Source organism: Hyaena hyaena, unplaced genomic scaffold, assembly GCF_003009895.1.
Source record: "Hyaena hyaena isolate Hyena2069 unplaced genomic scaffold, ASM300989v1 scaffold_103, whole genome shotgun sequence".
Classification (NCBI taxonomy): domain Eukaryota; kingdom Metazoa; phylum Chordata; class Mammalia; order Carnivora; family Hyaenidae; genus Hyaena; species Hyaena hyaena.
This window is the reverse complement of record NW_024080735.1, coordinates 3,179,332-3,196,778: the sequence shown is the minus strand read 5'-3', so window position 1 is coordinate 3,196,778 and position 17,447 is coordinate 3,179,332. Positions and strand designations below refer to the sequence as shown.

Genomic DNA, 17,447 nt, shown 5'->3' with positions numbered 1-17,447 from the left:
GCTGACTGCCAGCTCAGAGCCTGGAGCCTGTTTCAGTCTGTGACTCCCTCTCTCTCTGACCCTCCCCCACTCACGCTGTCTTTCTCTCTGTCTCCTAGAAATAAATAAAACATTTAAAAAAAAAAAAATGACATGAGGTAATATTTACTTCAGTCATCTGAAAGGGAACTTAATAGTACAAATTGTTATTGTTATTTTTAAGTTACTTACTTGAGTGTTTTTGCACCAAATTTATTACCTATTTTGTTCTATCGGTTTAACCCAGCTTTGCCTGTTAACAGTGTTTCATATTCATGTCTTCTGTAGACCACGAAAGGATCACTCTGTTCACAATGTTTCATATTTGTGTCTTCTGTAGACCACGAAAGAATCGTAATCATGTTTTGTAGTAATCATGTTTTGTATTCGTGTCTTCTGTAGACCATGAAAGGACTGCCCTGTTAACAGTGTTTCGTATTTATGTCTTCTGCAGACCATGAACGGATCGCGTTGGGAAACGAAGAAGGGTTATTTGTTGTACACGTCACGAAAGATGGTAAGAGAAAAATTATTGCGGAGTAACTTTCAACCCTATGTTGTTAGAAAAATTCTAAACTCTAGGTTTTAAATTATAAGAAGAGCAGGATTTGATCTTATTCATTCTGTAATTGAAATTTTCCAGACCTCATTTGATGTGTTTCTAAATCAAAAGGTAATTTTTAAAATTCTTTAATCCTCTGAGTTCTTAAACTTCCAAGTGTGTGTTGTGTTTCTTGTATCATTTATTCAGCACCTGTGCTCTCCAGACCGCCTGCACGCCTGAAGAGGGGACGTGAAAGATACAGCCAGACTTTTCATTGCTCTGTTAGGATTAGAAGTAGTAGCCGTCATTCAAGTATGTGTTCACTGTTGCAGGATTTTCTCCCGCATTTACTACCGAAGATTTTTTTTCCAGGGCCAAATTAAATACCGAGGAAATAAAAAGGAACCAATTTATTAGTGTCCTATTTTTATATCAAGTGCGATCGTGGGAAGACAGTGCACTTAAACTGCATCTGTTACCCCTAGAATACGTTCAGTGAAATAAGTGTTTCTCAGTTTTTAAAACAGGAGTGCCATGGAGACGTTGCCAAGAGTTTAGTGCCAGCAAAAAGGTTTCTCCTGAAGGCGTGGTACCCTTTTCCTTACCTCACTGTGGGTGTGTGCCGTTACCTTGTGATGGGTATAATTATCTCCCCCTTTCTCCACATGAATCTGATCTCTTACCTTCCGTGTGCATCCATGTCTTCCTTATAAGTTGACCTTCCTTGTGCGTGTCATTGGGATATGAGGAATAACTAAAACGTTATTCTGCTTTTGATTTATTATTGCTTCTTTGCACAGAAATCATCAGAGTCGGTGACAACAAGAAGATCCATCAGATCGAACTCATTCCCAACGATCAGCTTGTTGTTGTCATCTCAGGGCGAAATCGGCACGTGCGACTTTTCCCCATGGCAGCTTTGGACGGGCGAGAGACCGATTTTTACAAGCTGGCAGAAACGAAAGGCTGTCAAAGCATAACTTCGGGCAAGATATGCCACGGAGCTCTCACGTGCCTGTGTGTGGCAATGAAAAGGCAGGTCCTCTGTTACGAACTATTTCAGAGCAAGACCCGTCACCGAAAATTTAAGGAAATTCAAGTCCCGTATAACGTGCAGTGGATGGCGATCTTCAGCGAGCAGCTGTGCGTGGGGTTCCAGTCGGGCTTCCTGAGGTACCCCCTGAATGGAGAAGGCGGTCCGTACAGTCTGCTGCACTCAAACGACCACACGCTGTCGTTTATCACGCATCAGCCGATGGACGCCATCTGTGCAGTTGAGATCTCCAGTAAAGAGTACCTGCTGTGTTTTAACAGCATGGGGATATACACGGACTGCCAGGGCCGGAGATCCAGACAGCAGGAGCTCATGTGGCCAGCCAACCCCTCTGCCTGTTGTAAGAGTCTCTTTCTTTTGGCCGTTTTCCCTCGGTGTCTCCTTCCTTCTCCCTCAGCCTCATTTCCTAATACATTCCCTCTTAATACCGGCTTATTTTCCTAGCTCTTCCGCGAGGTTTTGCCTAAGTACTAATTATGTCATTTGCACCAAGTAACTCTCCGTGGTTAGTTAGACCTAGGCCAGCAGGGTGGTCACAGTCCATAGTTGAAGCTGATCTTTCAGTGGAACATTTTACTTAGCCAGATTTTGAACCGAAGTACCTCTAAGCAACTATCTTCACTGTCCCCAAAAATACAATCTTACGAGCATAAACGGCCCCTAAGACTTACTCTGGAGAAGTAGTTACTGAGTGAACTACATAAGCCCTGATGTAAAGTATAACACAACAGCTAAAAGACGCCTTTCTCCACTTGATGGTTTTTTCTGAATACACGGATATTTAAGGTCGCCTCTTGCACCCTTTCAAGAACTACGAGGACATCAGTGAAGTAGCGGATGCCCATCACGTGCCCTTTCACTGGCCAAGATGCAGCCAGAGCGCAAGAGCAGCAGTGTCCTCACGGAGCACAGGGTGGAGTGGGCGGGACCCCTGTGGGCCGGGATGCTGCAGTGGGCTGTGGCCACCCTGTGGGGATGCGCAGGGCACCTAACCCCAAACCCTCAGCAGACGACACCTGAATGTGTTTGAATGCTGATCCGCTCAGCATTCTCCAACCAGGAAAGGTCAACTGTGTGGTAAATCCAGGAAATAGAGTAAGATCCCCACGGAGGCCAGACAGGATGGGTATCAAAACCCAGGGCAGGGTGGGGGTGAGGATCGGAGGTTGGGGGGCATGAAACCTCTTCCACTGGCCCCTGTGGGGAGGGATGGCGGGCACGGGCCCGTCCATGTAAAGGTTCAGTGGAAGAAGAGTTAGGAGGCCGTGTGTGCTTGTTACAGGAGTGAGAAAACCTAGATCTAAAAAAGAAAGAAAGAAAAAGAAAAATACTTCTAATCCTCCCTACCCAGACCTAACAATTCTTACATTTTTGTTTCTGTTACAATATGTACTTTCCTCTGTGGTGGTGTACGCAGGGTAAAGGCTGTCTTGTAACCTAGTCAGGTAATGGTGCAAAGCATTCCATCTAAGTGGAGTGAGAAGTAGAATATCTGGCTTGTCTGAGTAGCGTGGCCAGTAGTTTAATCCGTGACTCCGGCTTAGGTGATCGTCTCCTCCCTCTGCTCTGCCACTGTCGATGCTCATTCCATCACTGAACAGTTTTGAGGATTCATGTAACCATGCGAGGTGCTCTATCGTACATTCATAAAGGCGACTGCACGTGTTAATTCTGTTTCACTGTCAGTCATTCAATGGTCTAGGAATCAAGTATTGAAAACGTGACATGAGACATCCCTTTATAGAACTAGCATCAGACAAGGGAGCGTCACGCCCTCAGCATGAGCCAGAGCCTCCTGTGTGATAGCTGCCGTCTCATCCAACCCATAGCACGTCCACTGCTCGTTTATGGTTTATGTTCTGCTCAAAAATGATTGGACGCGGCCGCTGTGTGACTGCAGTAGGACTTCAGTGGGATTCCGTTCTACGATTATTTAGCATAGATCTTTCAGAATGTTTTGGGTTGAAGAATTAGAAGTACGGGAGTGCCTGGGTGGCTCAGCCAGTTAAGTGTCTTGATCTCAGCTCAGGTCTTGATCTCAGGGTCATGAGTTCAAGCCCCATGTTGGGCTCTGCACTGGGCATGAAGCCTACTGAGAAAAAAAAGAGGCGCCTGGGTGGCTCAGTCAGTTAAGCATCCGACTCTTGGTTTCAGCTCAGATCATGATCTCAGATTGAAATCAATCCCCCCCCCATCAGAATCTGCACTGAGCACAGAGCCCGCTTAAGATTCTCTCCCTCTCTCTGCCTCCCAAGCTCGCATGCATATGCATTCATGCTCTCTCTCTCAAAAAAAAACAAAACAAAAAAAACAAGTAATTAGCCACTGTTCCCTCATTCCCTTCTCATAGGCTACAATGCACCGTATCTCTCAGTGTACAGTGAAAACGCGGTCGATATCTTCGATGTGAACTCCATGGAATGGATTCAGACTCTCCCACTCAAAAAGGTAATTTAACCCTAAAATAGGGACTAGCAAACTCATGAATGTAGTGTAACACTGATGAGACCCATTAGCTCTTTTCACTAATCGAGCATTTTCTGGTGGTTGCTATGTGGGATTTAGCTAAGGGAAAGGAGATAGAAACAGAAGACGAGCTGGTTAATTGTATAAGTAGCTCAACACCATAGTATTTTTTATCACATTTAGTTTCACCGTGTTTTGCTTTGTCAACGTGAGTATCATGATAACCAGTGACAGGAACGTACCATCCACCTCACATGCAGGTCCTCCTCTCCTTCAGGAGCTCTGGGCAGGGGGTGGGAGGGGAACACCGTCACTCCTCCTTGTGGCTGTCGTTCACGGCGTGGCGTGTGGGTGGTGATCCTGTGAGACAGACCCCACAGGCTGGAAAAGTGACTAACCTGAGAGCCCAAACTATGCTGAAGCATCTTGTGATTAAAAAAATAAAGGTGTTATATGTTCCTCATAGAACATGCTCTTCCCTATGATGATAGAGAATTTTTACAAGTATACAACGACTGTTGTGCATCGGTGAAGAGTAATGGTGTCACGAAGACGTACGTAGCTTGCGTCGTCTGCGAGGGGCAGGGTTGAGAAGAATAGGTGCAGGAAAGTAGCCAAGGTCAGATTTCAAGGTCTGCCCCAACGTTAAAGGACGTCAACAGTGAAAACTCTTGGAAATACTCCCACCTCATGTAAAGCACCCAAAATATGGCCCTCTGGCTTGCAATTTGGGGCTGATTACATGTAATTTTCCGTTTTATCATGTAAATCCTATAATACATACAAAAGAATAGGACCTTTATGAAGTATAATAATTAACTGCTCACTCATGACCCCACCTCCTAACTTCGGGCCCAGAATATTACCAACATCACTGCCTCTTCCATCGTACACGTCCCTTGTCCCGTCCGCCAGGCCCCTCCAAAGGAAATCACTACCCTGAATGTTGCGTGTACCATTCCTTTCCTTTTCTTAAAATGCAGATTTTTTTTTGGCATATTTAAATATTCCTCAACACTTGTTTTGTTCTGTATCATTCAGTTCTATTCGCCTGTGAGCTTTGTGAAAACGTTATGTTGTGTGTTCTCTGCCTTGCTTCCTTCACGCATATTCCAGGGTCCATCCGTGCAGTTACAAATAGTGCATTGCTTTTCACAGCTATAAAATATTCTGTCGAGTGACCAAGTCACAATCCGTTTCTCCATTGTCTCATTGGCAGACACGTGAATCATTTTCCAGGTTTTGCTGCTGTGACCGCTGATGCCTGTGTCATTGGGCGTGTGTGTGCTTGAGCGCCTCTAAGTCACGTGTCTAGGACGGAATTGATGGAACACAGGGAATGCAGGGGTTCAACTTTACAAGCTAGTGTTGGATTATTTTCCGGAGTAATTGTACGGGCTCATACTCCCCCAGCAGTACACGGGAGGGCCTGCTCACCCACATCTTCTCTGACCTTGCCGTTCTCAGGACTCATTGTTTTATAACCATTATAAATGGTTGCAGCATGCTGTCTCAGTGAAGCATTACTTTGCTTGTCTCCAATTAACTGTGTTGTTGAGAATCTTTTATATGTTCATTCATTCTTATTTCTTCTCCTGTGAAATACCTACTCATGCTTTTTGCCTATTTTTCTGTTTGGCTTCTTTTTCTTACTGATTTATTGAAATTCTTTATATCTCATAAATACTGGGGAAAGGATGGGGTAAATCTTTTCTATTTGTGACCTATTTTTATGTTGTATTTTTCCAAGCATATATTTTTGTAAAATAATGATAAATCATATTATTTTGCTAAAAACTTACTGTTATAAATTTTAATGTCATTATGTGTATCACTCTTCTCCTTTACATTTATGTTTCTTCTGTTAAGAAACTCCTACCTCAAGGTCATAAAGATATGATCTATATTTTATTCCAAATGTTTGAAAGGTGTGCCAATTACATCAACGTCATGAATCTATGGAGTTGGTGTGGGTTTGTGTGTGGTGTGAACTGGGGATACCGTTTTCTCTGTGCGCCATTTCCCAGTGATGCAGTTTCATCTCTGTCATATGTGGACATTTAGTTCCACCCAGGTTCATAAAGTAGCTGTGTTGATATCTCCTTAGTATGATTATGTAGTCACTAAGGCTTTAAAAAGCCAAATTTAAGATTTCAGTGTATTTCTACTTTTTTCCCCAGAATATTCTTCCTTTAAAATATTGTCATCATAGGGGCGCCTGGGTGGCTTAGTCGGTTAAGCGTCCGACTTTCGCTTAGGTCATGATCTCGCGGTTCGTGGGTTCGAGCCCCGCATCAGGCTCTGTGCTGACTGCCAGCTCAGAGCCTGGAGCCTATTTCAGAGTGTGTGTCTCCCTCTCTCTCTGACCCTCCCCTGCTCACGCTGTCTCTCTGTCTCCTAGAAATAAATAAAAATATTTAAAAAAATAAAATGTTATCATTATAACTGTTTATTAAAATTAGATCATTGTATACCCACTTCCATCAGAATTAATGTTGATTTTTCTGAGAGTGCTATCTTCTGAAGAGGAAAGATAAATGAAAGGTCTTAATAGTCTGTACTTTACAAATAGGCCTAAAGTTTTATGATTCCATTGGATGGTGTTACTGAAATGCTAATTATATATTTTTTTCATTCTTATTTTAGGTTCGACCCTTAAACAGTGAAGGATCATTAAACCTTTTAGGGTTGGAGACCATTAGATTAATATATTTCAAAAATAAGATGGCAGGTAAGGAAATAAAACATTAATGGGATAGTCCCAGGGAAACATTCTCTCTGAGCTGACTGCCTAGAGATAATTAATAAATGGCAGTGACCACATTTAAACTCAGGATTCTCTTAGTCCAAAGTCTGTGACCCTGACTTCTGTCATACTCTCTCAATATAGTAAGTTAAATGGATAAAAAGTCCTTCCATCTAACCTTGTGTAGCTGTAGACAAAAATACTTGTTTGTGACCTCCCTTATTTTTCTGGGAAGTCCTGAATTAAGTGGAGAAAGTATGGCTGAAAATAGTATTTTCTGGACTATCAATGCTGCAAAACCCTAACCAAAGTCTATAATGGCACTAAAATGGTGAACACTCATCCGGAATTCTGACCGGGGACTTCAAGAGCATATCTTCCGCCAAGGGCACCTGGGGCCTAGAACTTCATGAGTGGCCATGACAGCACTGACCGCCAGAGTCAGGAGGGCGAATGGGAGCCAGGGAGGGCACGGGCGGTGTCCATGGACATGTGGTGGCCCCTCGGCACTCGGGTCCCTTGGCTGACCGACTGGTGGGTAGAGGAGGTCCTGCCTGAGGGGATATTCCACCGTGACATGAGAAAGGAGAGTGGGGTTTTAGAAGCGATTCCCACTCAGTGATGGATTCACCATGAAGCTACTAAACTTGAGCTCTAAGCCTCACCATGCCTGGGGCCTGTACTTAATTTGCATCTGTTTCCTAGAGGAAGTCCACATATTCGTATAGGGTCAGCTTCACCTGTTCTCAGCGCTTGTGGCCGGAATGATCCAGAAAGTATCCATTTCCCAGTTCACGTCTGTAGGATAAAGCCTCTTCCCACGCGTGTTTCCCCATCTTTCCACCCCTCCTTCTGCTGCTCTAGGCCGGCTGCAGAGGCGGAGCTTGGAGAGGGAAGACCTGGCAGAATTTCAGCACCTGCGTCTTGTGCTCAGCAAGGGCAGGGGGTGCCCGGTCCCCCAGAGGCCCTTTCCTTTTCTCTGTCTGGCTCAGACAACAAAAGGAAATAAAAGGCATCAGAATTGATAAAGAAGAAGTCAAACTTTCACTTTTCGCAGACGACATGATACTGTACATAGAAAACCCGACAGACTCCACCAGAAGCCTACTAGAACTGATCCATGAATTCAGCAATGTTGCAAGATATAAAATCAACATACAGAAATCGGTTGCATTTTTATACACCAATAATGAAGCAACAGAAAGAGAAATCAAGAAACTGATCCCATTTACAATTGCACAAAAACCATAAAATACCTAGGAATAAACCTAACCAAAGATAGAGGAGATCTGTATGATGAAAACTATAGAAAATTTATGAAGGAAATTGAAGAAGACACAAAGAAATGGAAAACCATTCATGCTCATGGGTCGGAAGAATAAATATTGTTAAAATGTCATTACTACCCAAAGCAATCTACACATTCAGTGCAATTCCAATCAAAATTCTCTGTCTGGCTCGGTCATTCAACTCTCGGGCTCAGTGTTGCCGCGGCCTTCATTCCGGCCATCACTTGTCCCCCACCGCCACCAGGACCCAGACCTCCTCCGGCTGCACAATTCTCACGCTCTAAAATCGTGCTTCACACGTAGTTAAGGCCAGCTGATGAGGCTGCATTATTAGGGTACAAGAAGAAAATTGCTTTTCCACTAACCCCCTGCCTCGGTTCACCTTTTCCTCACTTCAGCTTTGTGGGTGTTAAAAACTCTTCAGATGGGCTTTTCTTCTGTTCCACGTTGAGAGAACGGCATTCCTCATGTTGTGTGAGCACAGCTGCCTCTTTCATTCCTTGCGTGTGTTCACCGATCTCCGCGTGTCTGGGGAGCCTGTGGCTGGCGGTGGTTTACTTGTAGGTGTGAACATTGAACCCGGGTGCTGGGCGCATATGGTGAAGTATCCGCGCCCCACCGGCACGGGTTGGGGGCGGGGGGTGTAGAAACAGAAGAGTCGGGCCTTCAGTAAGGGAAGCTGGTCTAGTGCGGGTTTTTGTCCTTACCCACATCCAGCAGATTGGCTCTTGCACAGGAAATGTTTTATTATGTAAAAACAATTTTAATGAACATTTGCGTGAATAGTTTACCATTGATGCTGAGGACCATGTAGCTTAACCTGAGACGTTTTTTTAACACCTTAAGCCATTGGAACCAGTACTCGGAAAATGAGAGAAGACAGTGCAGAGGGATTGGGGTGGGGGGTGGGCACAAGGCGACAGGACCTGCATGCAACTGCATTTTCCTTTTCTTCCACTAAAATGGTGCCACTGTGTGTTTGTAATCCAATCAAGGTGAAAATGCATTTCGTAAGCTAGGTTTCACTTTGCGTATACCTGTTCCCATATGTCCCGGTGTGAATTACTATTTACCGTATCCGCACAGCTTTCAGAAATGTGAACTGGGTACATTGGGCAACTGAGTCATGCTTGCACTGCCTGGGAGACTAACGGACAAAAAGCATTTTAGCGCTTTAAAGAACATCGCTGTTCTTCGTATTCTTTTAACAGAAGGGGATGAACTGGTGGTTCCGGAAACATCGGATAATAGTCGAAAGCAGATGGTTAGAAATATTAACAATAAGCGACGCTACTCCTTCAGGGTCCCAGAAGAGGAAAGAGTGCAGCAGAGGAGGTAGGGGGGCGACAGGGCCCTCTGCAGGGGGGGTGCGGGGGACAACACAGTGAGCTGCTGCGGAAGGAAAATGTCTCAAAGTCCGTCGCCCCTCTGTGGTGTCAGACACCACAGTCACGAATGTCCTTCTCAGGGTGACTTTAATGAGTCCTCGCCACAGTGCAAATATGCGCTGGGTTAAAGTGCCACATTTTCATCCATCTCTCTGTGTACATGAAATACTCACAGTTTCTAGAATGTGAGCCTTTGTGCCATATAAACAGTTCCTCACTGCGTACAGGGCACATGTACAGGCATGAGCACTTCAGGGTAACTCTTCTCTTCAAGAGCAAACAGCCCATAGGCTGGTAGTATTTCCAGTTACATGTAAAAACGTCCCTAAACCGTTATCAGGTATTTTAAAAGACCTGCAGAAAATGGTCCGGACTGTCTGTGGCCTAGAGCTTTGGTATGTGAGTGCTGAGAAAGCCCTCTCTGTTCTCCCACCAAAAAGCACAAGATCTTGTAGCTAAAAACAGAAGTTCCGAAGTTTTAATTGAGTATATTTTCTTATTTATTCTATTCTATTCTATTCTTATTTATTTCTATTATTCTACTGAACTTGATTTCACCATTTTATTTTTGTGACCAAGGATGCTTAATTGTTTTCTCAAGTTTAACCAGACGGAGCACAGAAAAAGTGTCTAAACAGGTGTTTTCTCTTACAGAGAGATGCTACGAGATCCGGAAATGAGAAATAAGTTAATTTCTAACCCAACTAATTTTAACCACATAGCACACATGGGCCCAGGAGATGGCATTCAGATCCTAAAAGACCTGCCCATGGTAAGAAAAAGGGTGGCTGGGTGGGGACGGGGTTACGAGTGGGGCGGGGAGAAGACACATATGCGCGCGTGGGCCTAGCGCGATGCGGGAGTGTGATGACAAGAGGCTCATGTCCCCGTAGCGTTATAACGTGTGATGCGCACGTGAAAAACCGCATTCGGGCATCTGTGAGGGACCAGACAGATCAGGTTGGTAGCTGCACAGCCCGTAAACTTGCCCCACATCCATTTGTGGGGGAGCACACCGCCAGGCTGGGGGAGGGTCTCTCCTGGGATTCAGGGCCCGCTCACCAGATCAGCGACATTTCTACGTGGTAGCAGTTCCCTACAGATGTTTGGCTATTTCCCACCCGCAGAGAACCCCATATGCTGGTCATTAACGGTCGCACCTGTTACCTGGTTGGGCGGTCATATCTCTGTCCTCTCCCCGGTGACCCACCTGTTGCCCGGTCCATCTTCCACACAAAAGTACAACATAGGGAAACTGGTTTGTCACATGGAGGTCGGATCCTTGGACCCATGATGTTGAAATTAAGAACAGGAGCGGAATTAGGAATTTTCCAGGCTCTGTGCATATCGCATCTTGGTATCACAATACTGAGCAAACTGCTGACACGTTAATAGGCCCTTTGGGTGACTGGTGGTAGCATTCAGACTGAGAGTCTGGACCCCAGGCTCCTTCTGAGGGCACCTGTCTTCTTACCTCCTCGCCGGCCCGCTCTGCTGTGACAGGAGATAGGAACACATGTACCCAGGAGAAAAAAATGCTGGGTCATCTCGTTTAATGTGCAGTCAAGCTTTTAAAATGGCAAAGTTAAACTTTAAAAGGTCATTTTGCATTTGTCTCATGAGAGGAACCAAAAAAAGTCAGTCCTGGAGTCTGAGTCCCTCAGCGCACATCCCAAGTGGCCATTGAGCCCGTTCATGAATCAACACTGCGTTCTTACTGCTCGTAGCAATGACCCGGTGGTGGCCGTCCCTTCCTCTAGGTTCTCAGCTGTCACAATAGCCCTTCACCCGCTGGCAACCAGGATGTTTACCAGAAAAGTATAGATAAGCCAAAAGGTTACACATGGCCATTAAAACTAGGTAAAAACTCGAAGACCCAGCATGTTAGATATTCCACTGTTATACTTCTCTGTGAGTTACAACTTACACTGGTTTTTCGCCTTTTTGCCTGGCGGTGAGAGTTCAGACTTCACTCTTCACCCGTTCGGATCATCTGTTTAAAGAATTTTTTTTAATGTTTTAATTATTTCTGAGAGAGAGAGAGAGACAGTGTGAGCAGGGGAGGGTCAGAGAGAGAGGGAGACACAGAATCCGAAGCAGGCTCCAGGCTCTGAGCTGTCAGCACAGAGCCCGACATGGGGCTTGAACCCATGAACCATGAGATCACGACCTGAGCCAAAGTCAAACGCCTAACTGACTGAGTCCCCCAGGCACCCCTCTGAGCATCTGTTTAAAGTCCCTGGTCTGGTCATCCTTTATTCTCAGAAGTAAACCTAAACTGCCCATGTGGCTCCACGCCTCTGCCGTTTCAGAGAGAGTTTTTATACTTCGATAAACATGTGAGACGTGAATATACTTTATAGCTCTTATTTGAAAAGTCAAGTGTTAATGTACTATTTCAGTGAAACTTTTTAAAACTCAGTTGGATAATAGTTTTCAACACCTGATATATACTTCAGATTCTTTTGGAGAGCCTGTGTGGCTCATTTGGTTAAACTTTCGACTTCAGCTCAGGTCACGATCTCACAGTTCATGTGTTCGAGCCCCTGCATTGGGCTCTGTGCTGCCAGCTCAGAGCCTAGAGCCTGTTTTCAGACCCTCTGTCTCCCTCTCTCTCTGCCCCTTCCCCACTCGCAGTCTCTCTCTCAAAAATAAACGTTAAAAAAAATTTTTTTAGTGGCACCTGGGTGGCTTAGTCGGTTAAGCGTCCGACTTTCGCTTAGGTCATGATCTCACGGTTCATGGGTTCAAGCCCCCCGTCAGGCTCTGTGGTGACTGCCAGCTCAGAGCCTGGAGCCTGTTTCAGTCTGTGACTCCCTCTCTCTCTGACCCTCCCCTGCTCACGCTGTCTCTCTCTCTCTCTCTCTCTCTCCTAGAAATAAATAAAACATTTTTAAAAAAATTTTTTTAAAGATTCTATGGAGAGATTAGATACAAATTTCAAACACATGCATATGCTGCAAAGCCACACATCAACCAATAGGGAATTATTCAGTTGTTAGCAGGGTCTTAGTAGGTCTTATACTTTGTAAATTTTGTTTCACATGTGCTTTGTTTTGGTGCACAAAAAAGAATATACGTAGAACACAAGAGTTACAGAAAATTTTGCTATAAATTCTGTTATGTCCCACATCTTACGGCATTTTTCCTTAAGGTGAAATCGGGTGGGGGTTCACACAATAGTCCTCTGCTTCATAGTCTACTGCCATCACATGCAAAGTCAATTTGCTGATGTTCTAGAAGTTTTTCAGACCTTCCTATGCAGGAAGACTCGGCCATCACACCCCCAAATAAGCACACAGAAACGAGGTAGCAAATTTCCGACACTGTGAGAACCCCTCTGTCACGACACCATCTCCCTTCACCGTCCCACCCAACACTTCCAGTGAAAGAAATTGGTCTTTCCTTTTTTTGTTCAAAATAGGGGCCGGTGGTAATGACTGAGCAACCCCAGTCCCGACAGCGTTTCTGGGAGATTTCTTCCCACACCTGACCCCATGGCGCGTGGCCGCCCATGCTGGCCGTTCCCATCCAACCTCTTCATTTCTAGCGTTTGCCGTCCCTGATTGTGTTAACCCGTGACTGCCTGGCTGGCTCTTGGTGTCGTGGATACCAGGGCCTGTGTCCTACAGCGCGGTCCAGTTTGTCATGCATCTTCCGTTCCTTCCTTGACACATGAGCACTTTTGTGTTTCCAAGACGAGAAGTTGGTGTAAATTTTTGAAACCTGGGTCTTCGCCCTATTTTATTTTCACCGGACTTTCTTTTACTAGCCAGGGGCAGACAGGCAGGGGCTGCCGTAGGCATCCGTTTCATCAGCCAGCCGATGGTTTCGATCCACTGTCCGCCCAGACCTGTGTTTGTCTCGGGGTAGACCCTGCTATACACAGTCGTGCGCAGGTCTGAAAAAAAATAATATTCATGCGTGTACCCATGTATCTACATATATATGTGTATTGAAAATCTTGTGGTGTTTTAATATGCTCTCAGGTTGTCAGATGTCCTTTCCACTGAAATGGAATTATCTGTATTTAATGAACTGTTTCTAAAACCTAAGATGAATTCAGTCCATCAGCCATTACCTGCCATCCGTGCAAAGGGCAGCATGAGCCCCGGACATTTTCCTGTTTTCACTTCTCCCATCAGTACTGCTTTCCTGGGAAATACTTCCGACCGTAGAGAATTTGTTGGAGATCATTAGGAGCTTAGTTCTGTTTCCTTTATACCTTTATATCGATTGACACCGATCTACGGTTGTTTGCCTCAAATGTGGAAGAGATTGTCATGAGGAGGGAGTCTTTTTTTTTTCCTTTCTCTCTTGAATCAGAGGTGAGCCCTTTACACACCCACGTCTAGCCGAGTGATAGCGCGTACGACTTAGAAGTACGGACTGCGCTAGATGCTGAGACCTTGTCCTTTACCTTCCCTCACAGTGGGGGCCGCCAGTAAAGGACAGGTGCTTCTCCCGCTGAACACAAGAATAACATCTTACCTCCAGAAGATTTATTTTGGCACACTGGCCATAACTTTAGGAAGTCTTGGTTCACTCACATCTCTACATTTAAAACCATATCTTCTAGAGGAGCTCTTTTTTGAGCCTCCGTAGTTTGCGAGAGTTTGCAAGTTCATCCCAGTTCGGGAGGGTGGATGCACGGCCAGCCTCCTCCCCCACTGGTCCGCCCACCGGCCCTGGACCACACGGCCTCGGAGAAGGTGGCCGGGCGCTGAGTGACGGCTCCCTCATGACTCCTGTTCTGATAGACTAGCGCCCTTGGTTTGAAAAGCGTTTTCTCTATCTTTAGTACTATTACGGTATTTTATGTTTTTATTAATACACCCAGACATTGACGGGATTTTTCCCTTGTTAAAAATGAGCCTGTCTTTTTGGATGTGCAAGTGGAGACAGATCTGGGCTGCTGGGAGTTGACACTGATAATGAGGGTCACGGAAAGAAGACACACATGGAAATCTGTAAACACTGGGAAATGGTTTTAGCATCTAAAGAAAACAGGCTCCTAGCACTTCTAATGAGAGGCCGCTAGTGGGTTCGCCGACCTTTAACCAGTTCTTTCTGTCCTTATTGATGGCACGTTTTTGCTGTCAGCTGTCTCAGTACCAGCAGGTTACAGAACAGAACTTTCTGAGGCCTGGAGGTATTTCCTGAAGGACTCAGTGCTGATGGGAGCGATGTCATGCCTTCCGCATGTGTGCTGAGATGTCACGTGTAACCAGTGAATACATGTTCATTACCATGTTCCTTTTTTGTTTTCTTCTTCCTGTTGTTTTGATAGCCAGGCCTCCCTTATCCACCCTCTCTCCACTCCGGCCTCATCTCCTCTCCGATCAACTTTGAGCACATCTATCACATGACTGTTAATTCCGCTGAAAAATTTCTCTCTCCTGAGTCCATAAACCCCGAGTATTCCCCGTCTCTGCGCTCTGCCCCCGGTACACCCAGCTTTATGACTCTGAGGGTATGGACAGCCGAGTCAGGTGTTAACTACCACTGACCGTGTGCGGACCTCCTGAACCCAGCTTGATAAGTAACCCGCCGAGGGGGCTACCTTTGTGAATGTTCCTTCCTGCTTCTCTTCTGCCAGACCTCTCCCCCTCCCCCTCCTCCTCCTTCCCCTCCTCCTCCCCCTCCTCCTCTTCAAGTTCTATTTTCTTTCTTCTTCTGAGGAAAGACACAAAGCCTGGGGAAGATTTCACTTTTATTCTTTCAACCATATTGGAGGGTTGGTGGTTTTTGGTTTTGTTTTTTTTTTTTAAGTTTAATAGATGTTCCCATCTTGACGTCCCCTTACAGATGCCATCATTAGAAATAGCCCCGTGTGGGTCTTTACTCTGTTAAAAAAAAAAAGGAACCCCACCATTTCTGAATGTTTTTTATAGCTCATTACCCTATATCTGGCTCAATTCAGAGAAGTTTTATTGATTTAGCCAGGTTGCTTAAGGTCTGCAGCAGGACCTAGCCACGGGCCTTCTGTCTACCATAAACCCCTTTTTAAAAAGCTTCCAATTGTCCCAAGTAAAAATTACAATAGTATGAACGAGTAACAGGAAAAATGACAAAAAGAAGGTAATCCTCCTAGGCTCTGAGATGCTGATACGCCTTCAGTTCCGCCCAGGACCCACGGTACAACAACTAAATCAGAGAGCGAGAAAACACGAAGTATGCGGCATCGGGAAGGAGGGTGGCATTTGCCAATGGCCCCTTGGATGCCGCCGACATCTTTGTAGCCCGCGGCCCTTGCGGTGGCCGGAAGCTCTCCCGTCCTTCCACCCGTGGGTCCACACTGTGCTGACTGCCCAGCACTGTTCTCACAAGTTAATTTCGCAAATAAGATATTTGGGTTCTGTCGTGCAAGCCCATGTCGCACAGTGGCCTCTGACTTAGAAAAGTAGTCGCATCCATTGTTCATTTGTAGAGAGGGCTCTAGAGTGAGAAATTTCTTTTTGTATTTTTGTTTTTACTGTACACTCTAAATTATGTTTGAAATGTCGCTGTCACCAAGCCATAATGTCATAAAAATAAGTTATTTGACGAATCATAAGGTTAACTCTGATGTTAAAATAATCAGCCTTAGCTTGCTTTGTTAACTTCAGGGAGTGGAGTCTGGAGGAATATTGTGCAAATGCATTGGTCGAGAATTTTCCATACGAAAGATGACACGTGTTGTTTAGGTCTGTCCTCCGTGAGTAGAAACACTGCTGTCAGTGAAAGTGTTTCCACGTGAAAAAGACCAGCAGCTTAGGTGTTTGTAGAACGAAGGTGAACCTGAGCTGACTGAACAATAAACGTTTTTGTGTGGGTTTTTTTTTTCTTTTTCTCACAGAACATGTCTTCTGTGTGTCAGTCTTTTGTGACTTCAGCCTTGGTGTGACCACACTGGCATATTTTTACAGGCTGTTTTTTGCCATTTAGGCTAGTTTGTTCCGTAGGCAAGGACAGCACCGAGGTATTTTCAGGTTTATAGCAGGAGCAATAAAAATGTAAAGGTTGAAACTGACACCCCCATCTCTCGATCCTTCCTTTGCTGCCTCATGTGCACGTAGGTCACTGGTGTCTTAGAGGGCTGCTTCTGGGTGCGTGAATGTTAAGACGCTGGCACTGCTTTTGTTCGGTCTTATTTTCTTAGAGAATAAAAAGGTAAAGCGTTTGCTTTGAACAGATAACACGCTAAGAATTAAATGGACTTTGCAGATTTGATACACGAACCAAAACAGCAGCGGTTGAACTTAGAGCCAGTCCACCACCCTACTTCCCCTTCGTGTGGCCCTGTGACTTGGAGTTCTTCACCTGGCATCAGCGCGTTGTCCTTATCGCTGAGACCTGCGCCCGGCGTCCGTGGCTTTGACGTTAACCTTCTCTCAGGCACCAGCCCCAACGCCTCTCCTGGTCTCAAACGTCTGGGCCCATCAGGGCGGCCGAGGGCTTTCAGTTCTCAGCCAAGTCCAGACAGCCCGTCCCTCACGCCTCCTCTCTGGCTGTGCGTGACTTTTCACAACACCCTTCGGCCCACTTTTCCACCCGGAGCACCAGAATCATTCCACAGTTTGATGGAAAACTCTGTAAAGCAGTGTTCCCGAGTTAGAGCACCTCACCCCGGCTCTGATGGCTTCAGACGTGCTGCCTGTGGCCCGAGCCCCGCTCTGCCAGCCGCCGGGGCGTGGGGTGTGCAGGCGCGTGCCCTGCGGCACACGGAAAGCACTTCCTTGAGAAAAACGTGCCCTTCAGCCTGGTGCCTCCGCACGGGCTCACTCTGATCAGCTAATGCAGTTCTCCTGACCAGAGCCTCCTACGCAGTGAAACCTCCGTTTCGGGTATCTGCAAACGTCCATATAATTCTGCGCCGCGCTGTCACTTATAACCATGTAACTTCTACTTACTGTTCTCACAATAGAAAGAGTTTTTATTTGCTAATAACGGTTTCAATAAG

General features: G+C 45.6%; 1 protein-coding gene across 8 annotated transcripts in view; it reads left to right on the top strand.

The window, feature by feature from the left end:
* CDC42BPA (CDC42 binding protein kinase alpha) overlaps positions 1-17,447 on the top strand; it is a 292,087-nt gene that overhangs the window by 268,513 nt on the left and 6,127 nt on the right. For 4 of the 8 annotated variants that reach the window (XM_039235877.1, XM_039235874.1, XM_039235873.1 and 1 more), the window contains 7 exons: positions 473-535; positions 1,363-1,956; positions 3,967-4,064; positions 6,729-6,813; positions 9,329-9,452; positions 10,160-10,277; positions 14,796-14,978. In XM_039235877.1, the coding sequence (XP_039091808.1) occupies positions 473-535; positions 1,363-1,956; positions 3,967-4,064; positions 6,729-6,813; positions 9,329-9,452; positions 10,160-10,277; positions 14,796-14,978 (1,265 nt within the window). Of the gene's footprint in view, positions 1-472; positions 536-1,362; positions 1,957-3,966; positions 4,065-6,728; positions 6,814-9,328; positions 9,453-10,159; positions 10,278-14,795; positions 15,019-17,447 lie in introns of all 8 variants that reach the window. The other 4 variants (XM_039235880.1, XM_039235878.1, XM_039235875.1 and 1 more) reach the window with 2 other exon arrangements.